Below are 13,742 nucleotides of genomic sequence, written 5' to 3' on the forward strand. Positions count from 1 at the left end.
GGTTGCCCGGGGGGGGGGGAGGTTAAGGTTAGGGATTGTGGGTTCGGGTTAGGATTCGGGTTGGGCATTGTGGTTGCTCAGGGGGAGATTAGGATTAGACATTGTGGGGTTAGGGTTAGGCACTGTGATTTTCCGGGGGGGGGGGAGGAAGGTAAAGGTTAGGGATTGTGGATTCAGGTTAGGGATTGTGGTTGCCGGGGGGGGGGAAGATTAGGATTAGGTATTGTGGTTGCCCAGGGGGGGTTAGGATTAGGGTTAGGGATTGTGGTTGCCCGGGGGGGGGAATTTAGGATTAGGGTTAGGGATTGTGATTGCCCGGGAAGGGGGGGTTAGGATTAGGGATTGTGGTTGCCCGGAGGGGGGGAACATTAGGATTAGACATTGTGGGTTAGGGTTGGGCATTGTGGTTGCCTGGGGGGGGAGGTTAAGGTTAGGGATTGTGGGTTCGGGTTAGGATTGGGCATTGTGGTTGCCTGGGGGGGGGAGATTAGGATTAGACATTATGGGTTTGGGTTAGGCACTGTAGTTGCCCGGGGGGGGGAGGTTAATATTAGGGTTAGGGATTGTGGGTTAGGGTTAGGCACTGTGGTTGGCAGGAGCTCTGAGGCGTGCGGTGTGGGGCCCATGAGGCAGCTCCTGCCTCACCTGACCTCGTGGCAGCGGCACTGGCGTGCCACACACCCTCCTGCCCCATTGCGGCCGCGAGCAACCAGGCAGTGGGACGGAATGGGCGGGCTCTTCACTAGGGCTTATTTTGGGGCTGGGGCTTATATTAGGTGCAGGTGTAAAAATCACGCTAGGCCTTACTTTCTGGTTGGGTCTTATTTTCGGGAAAACACAGTAAGAGTCTTTCCTCCTGCTATTTTCCCCACCACCACACCTCTGTGAGGTGGGTTGGACTGAGAGGGGCTGACCCAAAGTTACCAACTAGGCTTTCCTACCTAAAGCAGGACTAGAACTCACCGTCTCCTGGTGATTGGCCCAAAGTCATCCATCTGGCTGTCATGATTAAGATGGCACTAGAGCAGTGGTTCTCAACCTGTGGGTCGGGACCCCATTTGGGGTCGAACGACCATTTCACGGGGGTCGCCAAACAAGGCTGTCCGCCATTTTTCCCCCTTTTCTTTGGCCACGCCCCTGGCACCCGGTGATGTATAAGTGGTTGGGGGTCACCACAACATGGGGAACTGTATTATGGGGTCGCGGCATTAGAAAGGTTGAGAACCACTGCACTAGAGCTCACCACCTCCTGGTTTCTTGCCTGGCGCCTTCACCTCCACACCAAACTGGTCCTCAATTTAGTTACAACTTAAAAGCTTGTACAAGCTTGTTTCCCGAGTACGAGACTCAGGAAAGAACAACCCCGTTAATTTCCAGTCAGCTTATTTGCAAGTTCCTTGAAGACTGAAGCCGCCCTCAAGGCCACCTTCTGACCCAGAAGTAGGCTAAGATGCCTTCACGGCAGCGACAAAGAGAGATCTGGCCACCCACTCCCCGTCTCATTTCTTTCTAATCCACGTCCCTGATTGAAACATCACTCCTGCAAACTCACAAACATCAAGCCCTACCATCTGTCATCCTGTGGGCCCTTGGGGATGTGCTGATTGCATTCACGTTCTCCGGGCAGATAGATACTCCAGTATTTCTCCACGGTGACAGCAGCCCACCCGTAAAACCAAACCGAGTTCCGGATTTTCATTGGCTTGGTGACATTTTGTTGCAGGGCAAGCCAGCAAGCAGATCAGATCCTCCTCCCCGTCCACAATCCCGAAAAATGGAAATTTCTGCTGGCCTTCCAAGTTCGTCGTGACAGCAGCTGCCTTGATACTGCTCCTCCGATTGCCAGTGTGTAGTGAATTAATGGAACCTTATCAACCTCCTCCTGAATTTCATGAATAAAGGGAATCAGGGCTGTTCAAAAGATAGCAAAGAGCAGACAGGTGCCCGGGAGGCAGTGTTCCCAAGTCACGTTCCCAGGAGAACTTCTGGACCCCTCCGTCTATAGCAGTGTTTCTCAACCTTGACAATTTGAAGGCATGTGGACTTCAACTCCCAGAATTCCACAGCCAGCATTGCTGGGAGTTGAAGTCCACATGCCTTCAAATTGTCAAGGTTGAGAAACACTGGTCTACGGAATGTCACGCTTCTCTTTGGAAGAAGCTACTCAAATGAGAGACGAGCGACCTTGAAGTCACACAGCAGCCGTTGCTTCTTGTCCTGCCTTCAGATGCTTTGCAGAATAGTTTGACTCCCTCTTCTTTGGGGCAGCCCCTGAGATATTGGAACACTGCTATCATGTCACCCCTGGTCCTTCTCTTCATTAAACTAGACATACCTAGTTCCAGCAACCATTCCTTATATGTTTTAGCCTCCAGTCCCCTGATCATCTTTGTTGCTCTTCTCTGCACTCTTTCTAGAGTCTCAACATCTTTTTTACATTGTGGTGACCAAAACTGGATGCAGAATTCCAAGTGTGGCCTTACCAAGGCCTTGTAAAGTTGTATTAATACTTCACGTGATCTTGATTCTATCCCTCTGTTAATGCAGCCCAGCACTGTGTTGGCCTTTTTGGCAGCTGCAGCACAGAGCTGGCTCATACCTAAATGATTGTCCACGAGATCCCTCTCACAGTTACTACTATTGAGCAAGGTACCCCCTATACTATATCTGTACATACATACATACATACACGTTTTTTTTATAATCACAAGTGCTTGATATTTTGTCAGCAACATATTGTCTGGATTTCAATATCTAGCTTGCTAATACATATTAAGTTCGTTTCTCTCTACCTTGTTTTTCTAGCCAATGATAAAAGGTATCCCACGTTCTAAAATAAACTGAGTCTTCTTTCTCTTTCATTTTCAATGTCAATCTATCCATTTCTGCACACTCTTAAGATTTCTTTTTAATTAACACTTCCTCCGTTGGTAGATCTCATTTTTTTTTCCAATGTTGAGCAAATACAATTCTCGCAGCAGTTAATATATGTAAAATTAAATGTCTACATTCTTTCTTATAATTTCCTACAATTATGCCTCACATAAATAACTCTGGCTTAGACTCTGTATGTTTTTTTGTCATTTTCTCTAACCATGTATGTATTCTTAGCCAGAATCTTTTGGCTTTGGGCCCGACTTTTCTGTTGCTAACCAGGCCGTTGTTAAGTGAATTTCGCCCCGTTTAATGAACTTTCTTGCCAGAGTTGTTAAGTGAAGCGCTGTGGCTGTTAAGTGAGTAACACGGTTGTTAAGTGAATCTGGCTCCCCCCCATTGACTTTGCTTGTCAAAAGGTCGCAAAAGGGGATCACAGGACCCAGGGAACACTGCGACCGTCATAAATGTGAGTCAGTTCCCAAGCGCCTTGAGTTTTGATCACATGACCACGGAACACTGTAACCGTCATAAATACCAGTCAGCCGCCAAACTTCTGGATTTTGATCACGCGACCTTGAGGACACTGCAACGGTCGTAAATCACTTTTCTAGTGCTGTTGTAACTCTGAATGGTCACTAACTGAACTGTTGTAAGTCAAGCGTTACCTGTACAGGCTCGTATTTATGACGGTTGCAGCGTCCCGGAGTCAGTTGATCCCCTTTTGCGGCCTTCTGACAAAGTCAGTGGGGAAAGTCAGACTCACTTAACAACCGCGTTCCTAACTTAACAACAGCGGCGATTGGCTTCACAACCATGGCAAGAAAGATAGAAAAATGGGGCAAAACTCAGTTGATAACCATCTGGCTTAGCAACAGAAATGTAGGGCTCAATTGTGGTCGTAAGTCGAGGACGACCTATATAAGCTCTTAACCGAGGATCAGGTCAAAAGCAGAGTGGTAGAATTAAAAGATATATATATATAATGGTAGAATTAAAAGATATATATAACTGTACATATAATTGTATAGAACAGTGTTTCTCAACCTTGACAATTTTAAGGCATGTGGACTTGAACTCCCAGAATTCCACAGCCAGCAATGCTGGCTGTGGAATTCTGGGAGTTCAAGTCCACATGCCTTAAAATTGTCAAGGTTGAGAAACACTGGTATAGAAGGATGAGGCTTATATAGAGGTTAAGAACGATGTATTAAGTTTTTGTACCATGAGAAACAAACTGTTAGGAAAATTCATTCTGGAATGTCATGTTTGTCCATTTTTGTTTTAATTGTATTATGAATAAAAAATTAAAACAACAACAACAAAAAAACAACAGAGTGGCCTAAACAGAGCAAGGAGCTCTGTAAAACAATTACAGTACAGGCTGTCCTCGACTTATAACCATTCGTTTGGTGACCGTTCAAAGTTGCAGCAGCGCTGGCGGAAAAATTGACTTATGACTGTTTTTCACACTTACGACCGTCGCAACACCCCCCATAAGCCGCATGATCAAAATTGGGACGCTCGGCCACTGGCTCCTATTTCCAATGGCTGCCGGGCCCAGAAGTCGTGTGACCCCCCTTTTGTGAACTTCTGATAAAGTCCAATGGGGAAAGCTAGGTTCCCTTAACCCCCGTGCGACTAACCTAACAACTGCAGGGATGCCCTTCACAGCCGTGACGAGGGAGGTCGTGAAAATGGGGCCAAACTCATTTGACAACGCTCCTGACTTAGTGACGGAAGTGTTGGGGTTCGGCTGTGGTCGTACGTCGAGACTCGGAAAATAAGAAGCGCGTTCCCTGTTTCGTTCATGGAGCAAGAGCAGGGCTGCCTCCTAAAGCAGGGGTCTTCAAACGTGGCCCTTTTATGACTGGTGGACCTCAACTCCCAGAATTCCTCAGCCAGCCCTGTTTGATTTGAACAGGGGTCTTCAAACTTGGCCCGTTTATGACTTGTGGACTTCAACTCCCAGAATTCCTGAGCCAGCCATGCTGAGGGGACGGGGAGAGGTTTCCAAGCTGAGCCATGCTGGCTCAGGAATTCTGGGAGTTGACGTCCACGGGTCATAAAAGAGCCAAGGTTCCCCACCCCTGCTATAGACCAACTCCACATCCGGTGGAACTACTGGTTTGTACCTTTAGAGCAGGGGTTTTCAAGCGTGGCCTTTTGATGATTTGTGGACTTCAACTCCCAGAATTCCTCAGCCAGTATGCACAAGTCATAAAAGGGCCAAGTTTGAAGACCCCTGTCCTAAAGGGCTCTGGTTAACTGAGGAGAGCCAAGCCCAGCAGGATTATGACAGCCCCGTCCCAGAAAGAGCGACAAAAACACATCAAGGAGAGAAGCAACTTGGAACTAAGGAGAAACTTCCTGACAGTGAGAACAATTAACCAGTGGAACCACCTGCCTCCAGAAGCAGTGAATGCTCCAACACTGGAAGTTTTTAAGAAGAGACTGGACAGCCATTTGTCCTAAATGGTATAGGGTTTCCTGCCTGAGCAGGGGGTTGGACTCGATGACGTCCAAGGTCCCTTCCAACCACTACCACTACCACTACCACCTCCTCCTCCTCCTCCTCCTCCTCCTCCTCCTCCTCCTCCTCCTCCTCCTCCTCCTCCTCCTCCTCCTCCTCCTCTTCTTCTTCTTCTTCTTCTTCTTCTTCTTCTTCTTCTTCTTCTTCTTCTTCTTCTTCTTCTTCTTCTTCTTCATCATTATTATTCTAAAACTGCTCAGCCGCCAAGGAAGACTTCCGTCGCTTGTGCAGTTGCCTGTAGCTCTTGTTTAAAAGCTGTTCGCCTCAAACACAACAATTCCTCTCTTCCCCCCTCCTCTTTTCCAGGCTCCTCTGCCACTTATCTCTCATCCCCCCCCAGGAGACGTTGACATTTTTCAGGCCATTGATTCCATGCTATAATGGTGTGTGTGTGTGTGTGAGTCTTACGCAAAAGCCAAGCACGCAGTGCTCAATGTGCTGCTGCTGTTTTTGCGACCCAACGGGAGAAAGCCACTGGCTCTGGTTGCACAATGTTGTGGATGCACACACACACTGGGGGGGGGAGGAGGGGAAGGGGGAGTTCCTTTCTTGAGGAGTGGGAGAAAACAGGCCTGCTGGCATGTAAGGATGCTGAACCGGCTCAGGATCTTGAGTCAGATCTCCCATCAAATCAACACTATTATTATTACTGACTCTCCACGAATGGATGAAAAGTATGGCCTGTTTTAAAAATTTACCGATGTATTAATCAAATAGATTTAGCCTCCTTCCCGTCTCGCTGTGAGCACCCCTGGGGTGGCATGCAGCAATCCAGTAAAGAACAACAGATGAAAAACAAAAATGCAAAATATTAAAAATCCATAGTAAGGACTATCATCAAAGTGAAAAGGAAAAAAAAAAGAGCAACCAGAGAAAGGAAAGAGATTTAAAAAAATGGCTCCCTCAACAATGCAGCCATCTGAGCAAAGTCTCTGGTGGCTCCAACCTAACCAGGTCTGGAGGACGTTTCAGAATACCAAAAGGGATGGAGCTAACAACTAAGCAAGGAGAAAAGCAACCTAGAATATAAGGAGGAATTTCCTGACAGTGAGGACCATTAACCAGTGGAACCACCTGCCTCCAGAAGCTGCGAATGCTCCAACATTGGAAGTCTTTAAGGAGAGACTGGACAGCCATTTGTCTGAAATGATATAGGGCAGAGGTCCCCAACCTATGGGCCCTGGCCCACGACCAGGCTGTGGCCTCTTGGCCACCGGGCCGTGTGAGTAGCTGGGCAGTGCTTAACCCCCATCGTGCCACGGTTGCCGCTAGTATCGTGCGGGCGGCACTGTTGCCATGAACCTTGCGCGGGTGGCAGCAGTGCCACAAGCAGCAGGTGGGTGGCAGCACACAACACGCAGATGGCGGCATTCCCATGAACCTTGTGCAGCAGGTGGCCCACAGCATGATCCTTACGCAAGGGTGGTGGCACGAGCCTGGTGCTGGGGTGGGATCGCTATGGGTCGCGATCCTTGTGCAGTGGCGGTGGCACGAGCTTCGCACCAGGGCAGCATTGCTGCAGCCACGGCGCGATTCTCGCGCGGGGGCAGCGGTGTGAGCCTCGTGCTGGGGCGGCATTGTTGTGGGCCGTGGCGCGAGCCTCATGCTGGTGGTAGCATCGCTGTGAGCCTGGCCGCAGCGGCACCACAAGCCTCACACAGGTGCTGCCGTCACCGAGAGCCTTGCGTGCATACTCACAGCCCCGTTTGCATAGTGCGCATGCTTGCAGCCTGTTTGTTCGCACGCACGTATGGACGTGTGGCCACATTTACTTTTTCACATGTGCGCGTAAGGCGCCTGCTCCTCCCTCTCCCACCTGGCCACCAATCCACAAAAAGTTGGTGACCCCCGACATAGGGTTTTCTGCCTGAGCAGGGGTTGGACTAGAAGACCTCCAAGGTCCCTTTGAACTCTGTTACTCTATTCCAGTGGTTCTCAATCTTTTTAATGCCGCGACCCCCCAACCGGTCGTAAGTCGAGGACTACTCAACCGGTCGTAAGTCGAGGACTACTCAACTGGTGCAGCACCATTTGCAGAATGGGACTTTTGGCGGGCTCAGCAGGGCAGAGACAGCCTGGACAATTCCTATTGGCTTTTGAAAGCCAATAGAATTAGACTCTATTCAAGAGATTCTATTCTATTGGCTTTCAAAAGCCAATAGAATAAAAGGGAGTAGCACAGCTAAGGAAGGGGGGGGGGGAAATGGCGGACTGCGTTGTTTGGCGACCCCTGTGAAATGGTCGTTCGACCCCAAATGGGGTCCCGACCCACAGGTTGAGAACCACTGCTCTATCCTATTCTAATTTAATTTCAGAGGGAAGAATGTTCCATAGGCTGGGTGCCACGGCAAAGAAAGCACATCTCCAGGGACTCATCTAATAAGGCCCCTAGCTTGCACTGACGAGGTTACTTAGTTTGGGAATGAAATGTCTGCAAGGAAACCGCCAAGCTCAGAGAGCATCAAGGACCCCACATCTTGAGAACAGACTCAATTTCTCTCCCCTGGGCAGATCACCTGTTCTCCAACACTGGCTGTCTTTGTCTTGTCTAGATAGATGGGATTGTTGTACGCCATGACATGGGTGGCTATATAAGTTTGCCGAATAAACCCATAAAATAAAATAAATATAGAGCCTCAACTTATTGGTCCTTTTCTGGGACATCCATTGGCTCTCCTGGGTTCCATGAAGATTAGAGGAGAAGCTGGAGATTGCTTGAACGTTGATACCGATTCAGCACACAAATTTTTTTTTTAGCGGCGTTTTGCTAAATAACATGGGAAGAAAGCTGAGCTCTGTGACCCGACGTCGAGGGAATACTGCAATAAGCCCACATCCTCACTTTCTGCAAACAGCCAGCCATACAAACAAGGGATCACTCTGGAATGCAGCTCCCAACTCACACTGACAACTTGTTGAAAGCCTAGTAGGCTTAACAGACTTTCGCTCTGCTCATCCCACCCTTGGTGGGTGACTTTGGGCTAGTTGCGATTGTCATAGTTGCTGAACCAATGGTCGTAACGTGAGGGCTACCTATACCAGGGGTAGGCAACCTTGGCTCTTTTATGACTCTGTGGACTTCAACTCCCAGAATTCCTGAGCCAGCCATGCTGAGGAGAAATGGAGAGGTTTCCAAGCTGAGCCATGCCGGCTCAGGAATTCTGGGAGTTGAAGTCCACCAGTCATAAAAGAGCCAAGGTTGGCTACCCCTGGGCTAGTCAGCCTCCCTCAGCCAAAGCCCACCTCAGAGGGTTGTTTTTTATGGGGAAAACAGGAGGAGGAAGAAGTATTAAGATATTTTCACCACCTCGAGTTATTTATCAAAATAAGAAATGAATATTTTGTGGATATATAATAGTCCGCTTTGAAAACCTCAACGATTTTGACTGTTGCTTCAAATCAGACAAGGGCATCTACAAGGCCCCACAGATCAAAGAGAGCGGGCTGGCATTTTAAATAAAAGATCCAAGAAGAATATCTGTAGCTCAGGGTTGAAGTGAGGGGTTCTTGGTTCTCTCTTGAGCTTGGTTGTTTTCTTGCAGACGTTTCATTTCCAAATTAGATAACACCATCAGGGCTACTATATAAAGCAGGGGTCTTCAAACCTGGCCACTTTTAAGACTTGTGGACTTTAACTCCCAGAATTCCTCAGCCAGCCCTCAGGGCTGGCTGAGGAATTCTGGGAGTTGAAGTCCATAAGTCTTAAAGTGGCCAAGTTTAAAGAGCCCTGATATAAAGATTCCTGGCCAAGGATAAAAGTGAAACTAAGTACTACAAACTCTGGGAATAATTTTATGATTGGATAGACAATAAGAGGGTAGCCAAGACAAACGTATAGTGTTAGAATAAAATATAGATTATAGACAAATGTGTATTTAAAAGATAAATAGATATACAGAAATAAGGGGAAAAGTGTTAATATTATATTATAAATAATGAGCAAAGCTCAAGAACTATATGTCTATATGAGTACTAATACTACTGTAAAATGTCGGAAGATGTATGGAACCAGTGACGTCATATCTCTGTCCAATGTGTTTTTAATTTTGTATTATTAATAAAAAATTATTAAAAAAAAAAGATTCCTGGCCAAATCAATCCCACTCTCTCACCATGCCTCTTTTAGACAAGATTGGAACCAAAATTGTGACATCACCTGCAAGGGATCAAAAGAGACTACAGCACAGTGATGGCGAACTTTTTAGAAGGCCCAAACTGCAACCCAAAACCCACTTATGCATCGTCGGGTGCCGGGTGGGCATGGCTGATTGGGTGGGCGTGGCTGATTGGGTGGGTGTGGCCCATTGGGAGGGCATGGCCAATTGGGTAGGCATGGCTGTGGTGGTAACGGCAGACTGGGTGGGACTAAAAAGTTCAATCAATCAATTCCAACTTTGCAAGATCTTTTTTCCCCCGCAAGAAGTTGAAATTGACTGATTGATTGAACCTTTTTTTTTTTGCACATGGCAGTAGAGGCCTAAAGCGAAAAGGTTTTACAAAACCCAGCTGAAGGCCTAGGATTGAGGTGACAGCGCGCACGCCCACCGAGAGGGCTCTGAGTGCCGCCTCTGGCACCCGTGCCGTAGGTTCGCCACCACTGCTATAGCAGCAAAAAAAAACCCAATAATGTCGGGAACGCTCCCGTATTTCTGCAACGGAGAGGAAGGTAGGCAACCCAAGGCCACAAGCTTACCTTCTTTGCTGTCTGATGCTTTATGTTTGTCTTCTTCGTCCAGATTGGGGACCCTCCTCTGATCATCCTTCTCTCCCACCTCTTCCAAGGTCGTGTCCATGGCCATAGCGTCCACGAGGGACTTCTGATCCTGGGTCTTGTGCCTCCGGGGCTGGCTTCGTTTCCTGTTTGCCCTAGATTTGGAAAAGACGACAAAGGTGAAAAGGGAAGGTTGTTGAGGGGCACTCCTGAGCCCTTGACTGGCCAGAGCAAACATGGAGAAAAAATCCATGGACTGCACTCAGGTGCAAAGGTGGTATGTGGGTATCATGTTGGGCATCCAGGAAAATCCCAGAAAAGTAAATTTGCAGGATTTTTTTCTCTCTCTCTTTGCAGAGAACTGGGCAGTGGGTGGGAAGAAAGTAATCTAACCTGTCCGTTCCTCCCTTTCGAATTTCGACAAACGTTTATACATTTTAGAATGGGCGTTATCTAACAAAATGAAATTCAAGTGCGAAAAAAGTAAGACTCTACATTTAGGCAAGAAAAACCAAATGCACAGGTATAGTATAGGGGGTACCTTGCTCAATAGTAATAATTGAGAGAGGGACCTTGGAGTCCTAGTAGACAATCACTTAAATAGGAGCCAGCCGTGTGCTGCAGCTGCCAAAAAAGCCAACACAGTGCTGGGCGGCATTGACAGAGGGATAGAATCAGATCACATGAAATGTTAATACCACTTTACAAGGCCTTGGTAAAGCCACACTTGGAATATGGCATCTAGTTTTGGTCACCACGATGTAAAAAAGATGTTGAGATTCTAGAAAGAGTGCAGAGAAGAGCAACAAAGATGATCAGGGGACTGGAGGCTAAAACATACAAGGAATGGTTGCTGGAATTGGGGATGTCTACTTTAATGAAGAGAAGGATGAGGGGGGAGGACATGATAGCAGTGTTCCAGTATCTCAGTGGCTGCCCCAAAGAAGAGGGAGTCAAGCTATTCTCCAAAGCGCCTGAAGGCAGGACAAGAAGCAACGGATGAAAACTCATCAAGGAGAGAAGCAACCTAGAACTAAGGAGAAACTTCCTGACAGTTAGAACAATTAACCAGTGGAACAACCTGCCTCCAGAAGCGGTGAGTGCTCCAACACTGGAAGTTTTTAAGAAGAGACTGGACAGCCATTTTGTCTGAAATGGTATAGGGTTTCCTGCCTGAGTAGGGGGTTGGACTAGATGACCTCCAAGGTCCCTTCCAACTATTATTATTATTATTATTATTATTATTATTATTATTATTATTTACACGTTCATCATCTGTGTCCAACTGTACTTCAAATTCTGCCTTTACTTTGCTCCAGATGATAACTCTTTTGGTCCATTTAGCATCTTTCTGATAGCTGTAAATGGTAAAAACGAATGACAACTAGATCTTACTGTCATTGATTTTAAACTATATGGTCTAGTTCACACTGCTACAAAGTCGTAAGAAGGACGAGGTCCCTTAAGAGTCTCACCTTGGATTAAAGCAAGTGGAATAATGTAGTGAAGACTCTGAAGAACTGCTGGGTAACTGATATTACAGGGAAGAATTCACATTTCAACCCTCTTATTCACTCCTTCCTCAGGCGTCTTATTGTGAACAAGTATTTTCCAGATATTAACACTGGGCACAATAATGCCAAAACATCAGAGCCTTTCCATTTTGCCATATCAAATAAATAATATCCAAGAAGCCGGAAACCTTCCAGTTTTTGGTTTAATGTCATAGTTCCGACAGATGAAACTCTTCAAAGAACTTCGAGGCATTGTTTAACTTAAAGAATCTTTATTTGAGAAGTATAGTGTCGGCACTAACACAGCCGAAGCCAAAAACTGGATTCCCCTCCCCTGAGCACACAGTATCAAAGCAAAACTCCCTCCCCCAATTAATAGTCCTAAATCACATTCTCCAATTAGTTTGAAATGCAGGCTTCCCCTCCAGTTCTCCAGTCCACCAATTCTTATCATCTCCTATTTCAATGACCTTGGTTCTCACACTAGGTTCAGTATTGTTATGTCTAGCTGAACTCTCATGCACATTCTCTCCCTCCCCCAGCATCATCTAACTCTAAAACAGTGGTTCTCAATCTTCCTAATGCCGCGACCCTTTAATACAGTTCCTCATGTTGTGGTGACCCCCAACAGGAAGGCCACTCTGCCGGCTCCGCCCAGCCTGGTTGGAGAAGCGCCCAGGCGGGGAGAGGGAGAGAGCCAAAAGGGCGCCAGCGCCAGCAGAGCTTAGTTCAGCCTCATCCGCGGAAAGGACCACAAAGCAGTGCAGCCTCCCTTAGGAGATGCTCGACAGAAACGAATCCGGCGCTGCAATGGCCCCCAGCTTGAAGCCGTGCGGAGGCGGATAGAGGAGCGGTATCTCGGTTCCTAAGACCATAGGAAATATGTGTTCGGAGCGGGTTCACAACTTGGGTGTCCTCCTTGATCCACAGCTGAAATTGGAACATCATTTGACGGTTGTGGCTGGGAGGACCTTTGCACAAGTTCGTCTGTTGCACCAGTTGCAACCCTACCTGGACCGGGAGGCTCTCCTTACAGTCACTCACGCCCTTGTCACCTCACGTCTGGACTACTGCAACGCGCTCTACATGGGGCTACCCTTGAAAAGTATTCGGAGACCAAAGCTGGTCCAGAATGCAGCCGCGCGAGTGATAGTGGGTGCTCCTCGGTACACCCACGTTACACCTATCCTCCGTGAGCTGCACTGGTTGCCTATTGGTCTCTGGGTCCAATTCAAGGTGTTGGTTATTACCTTTAAAGCCCTATATGGCTCAGGACCAGGCTATATGCGAGACCGCCTACTACCTCATAGTTCCCTTCGTCCGGTTAGATCCCACAGGCTGGGCCTCCTTCAGGTCCCGTCGGCCAAGCAGTGCCATTTGGCAGGGCCTCGGGGGAGGGCCTTCTCTGTGATGGCGCCCACGTCTTGGAACCAGCTCCCCCCGGAGATTAGGACCGCTCCCACCCTGTTGGTTTTCCGCAAGCTGCTTAAGACCTGGCTTTTCCGGCAGGCCTGGGGTTTATAAAATCTGACCCCTGGATGAATGTTACTGTATTGTTTGTTTGTCAAGTTATGTTGTGTTTTTATTGTAAACCCACCTGGAGTCCTGCGGGAGTGGGGCGGTCTATAAATTTTAATAAAATAAATAAAATAAAATAAAAATTTTCCCATGGTCTTAGGCGACCTGTGAAAGGGTTGTTCGACCCCCAAAGGGGTCGCGACCCACAGGTTGAGAACCACTGCTCTAAAAATAAAACATAAGAAGAAAATGGTTGCATCTCCAACTGTTGTCAAAGCAAAAACATCCAGAACCATGACAAGCAGGGACAAAGGAAAGTCTTTTCCCCTTCCGACACGGGGCAAGAACAGTCTCTTGAGAACTCCAGATAGAAAGTCTTTCAAGGATTCAGCCAAGCAGAAACAGTCCCTGTTCACACACCGGCTGAGGCAACTTCACTACCTATCAGAGACAGAGCCGCTTGCCCTGACACACCTGGTTTTGGCAAAGGAATCCAATTTGATTGATGTGACCTGGAAAATGGATGGTTTGTCTGCGGCAACAGGCCACTCCCCAACCCCCTACTCTTTATTTCACAGCCAGGGAGGAGGTG

The 13,742-nt window shown here is 47.6% G+C and overlaps 1 protein-coding gene across 5 annotated transcripts in view; it reads right to left on the reverse strand.

Annotated features, from left to right (window-relative positions):
• KDM4B (lysine demethylase 4B) overlaps nt 1–13,742 on the reverse strand; it is a 245,295-nt gene that overhangs the window by 65,052 nt on the left and 166,501 nt on the right. For all 5 annotated transcript variants that reach the window (XM_039367097.1, XM_039367105.1, XM_039367087.1 and 2 more), the window contains exon 11: nt 10,101–10,273. In XM_039367097.1, the coding sequence (XP_039223031.1) occupies nt 10,101–10,273 (173 nt within the window). The remainder of the gene's footprint in view (nt 1–10,100; nt 10,274–13,742) is intronic.

Source organism: Crotalus tigris, unplaced genomic scaffold, assembly GCF_016545835.1.
Source record: "Crotalus tigris isolate CLP2741 ecotype Arizona unplaced genomic scaffold, ASM1654583v1 scf7180000017599.838750, whole genome shotgun sequence".
Taxonomy (NCBI): Eukaryota; Metazoa; Chordata; class Lepidosauria; order Squamata; family Viperidae; genus Crotalus; species Crotalus tigris.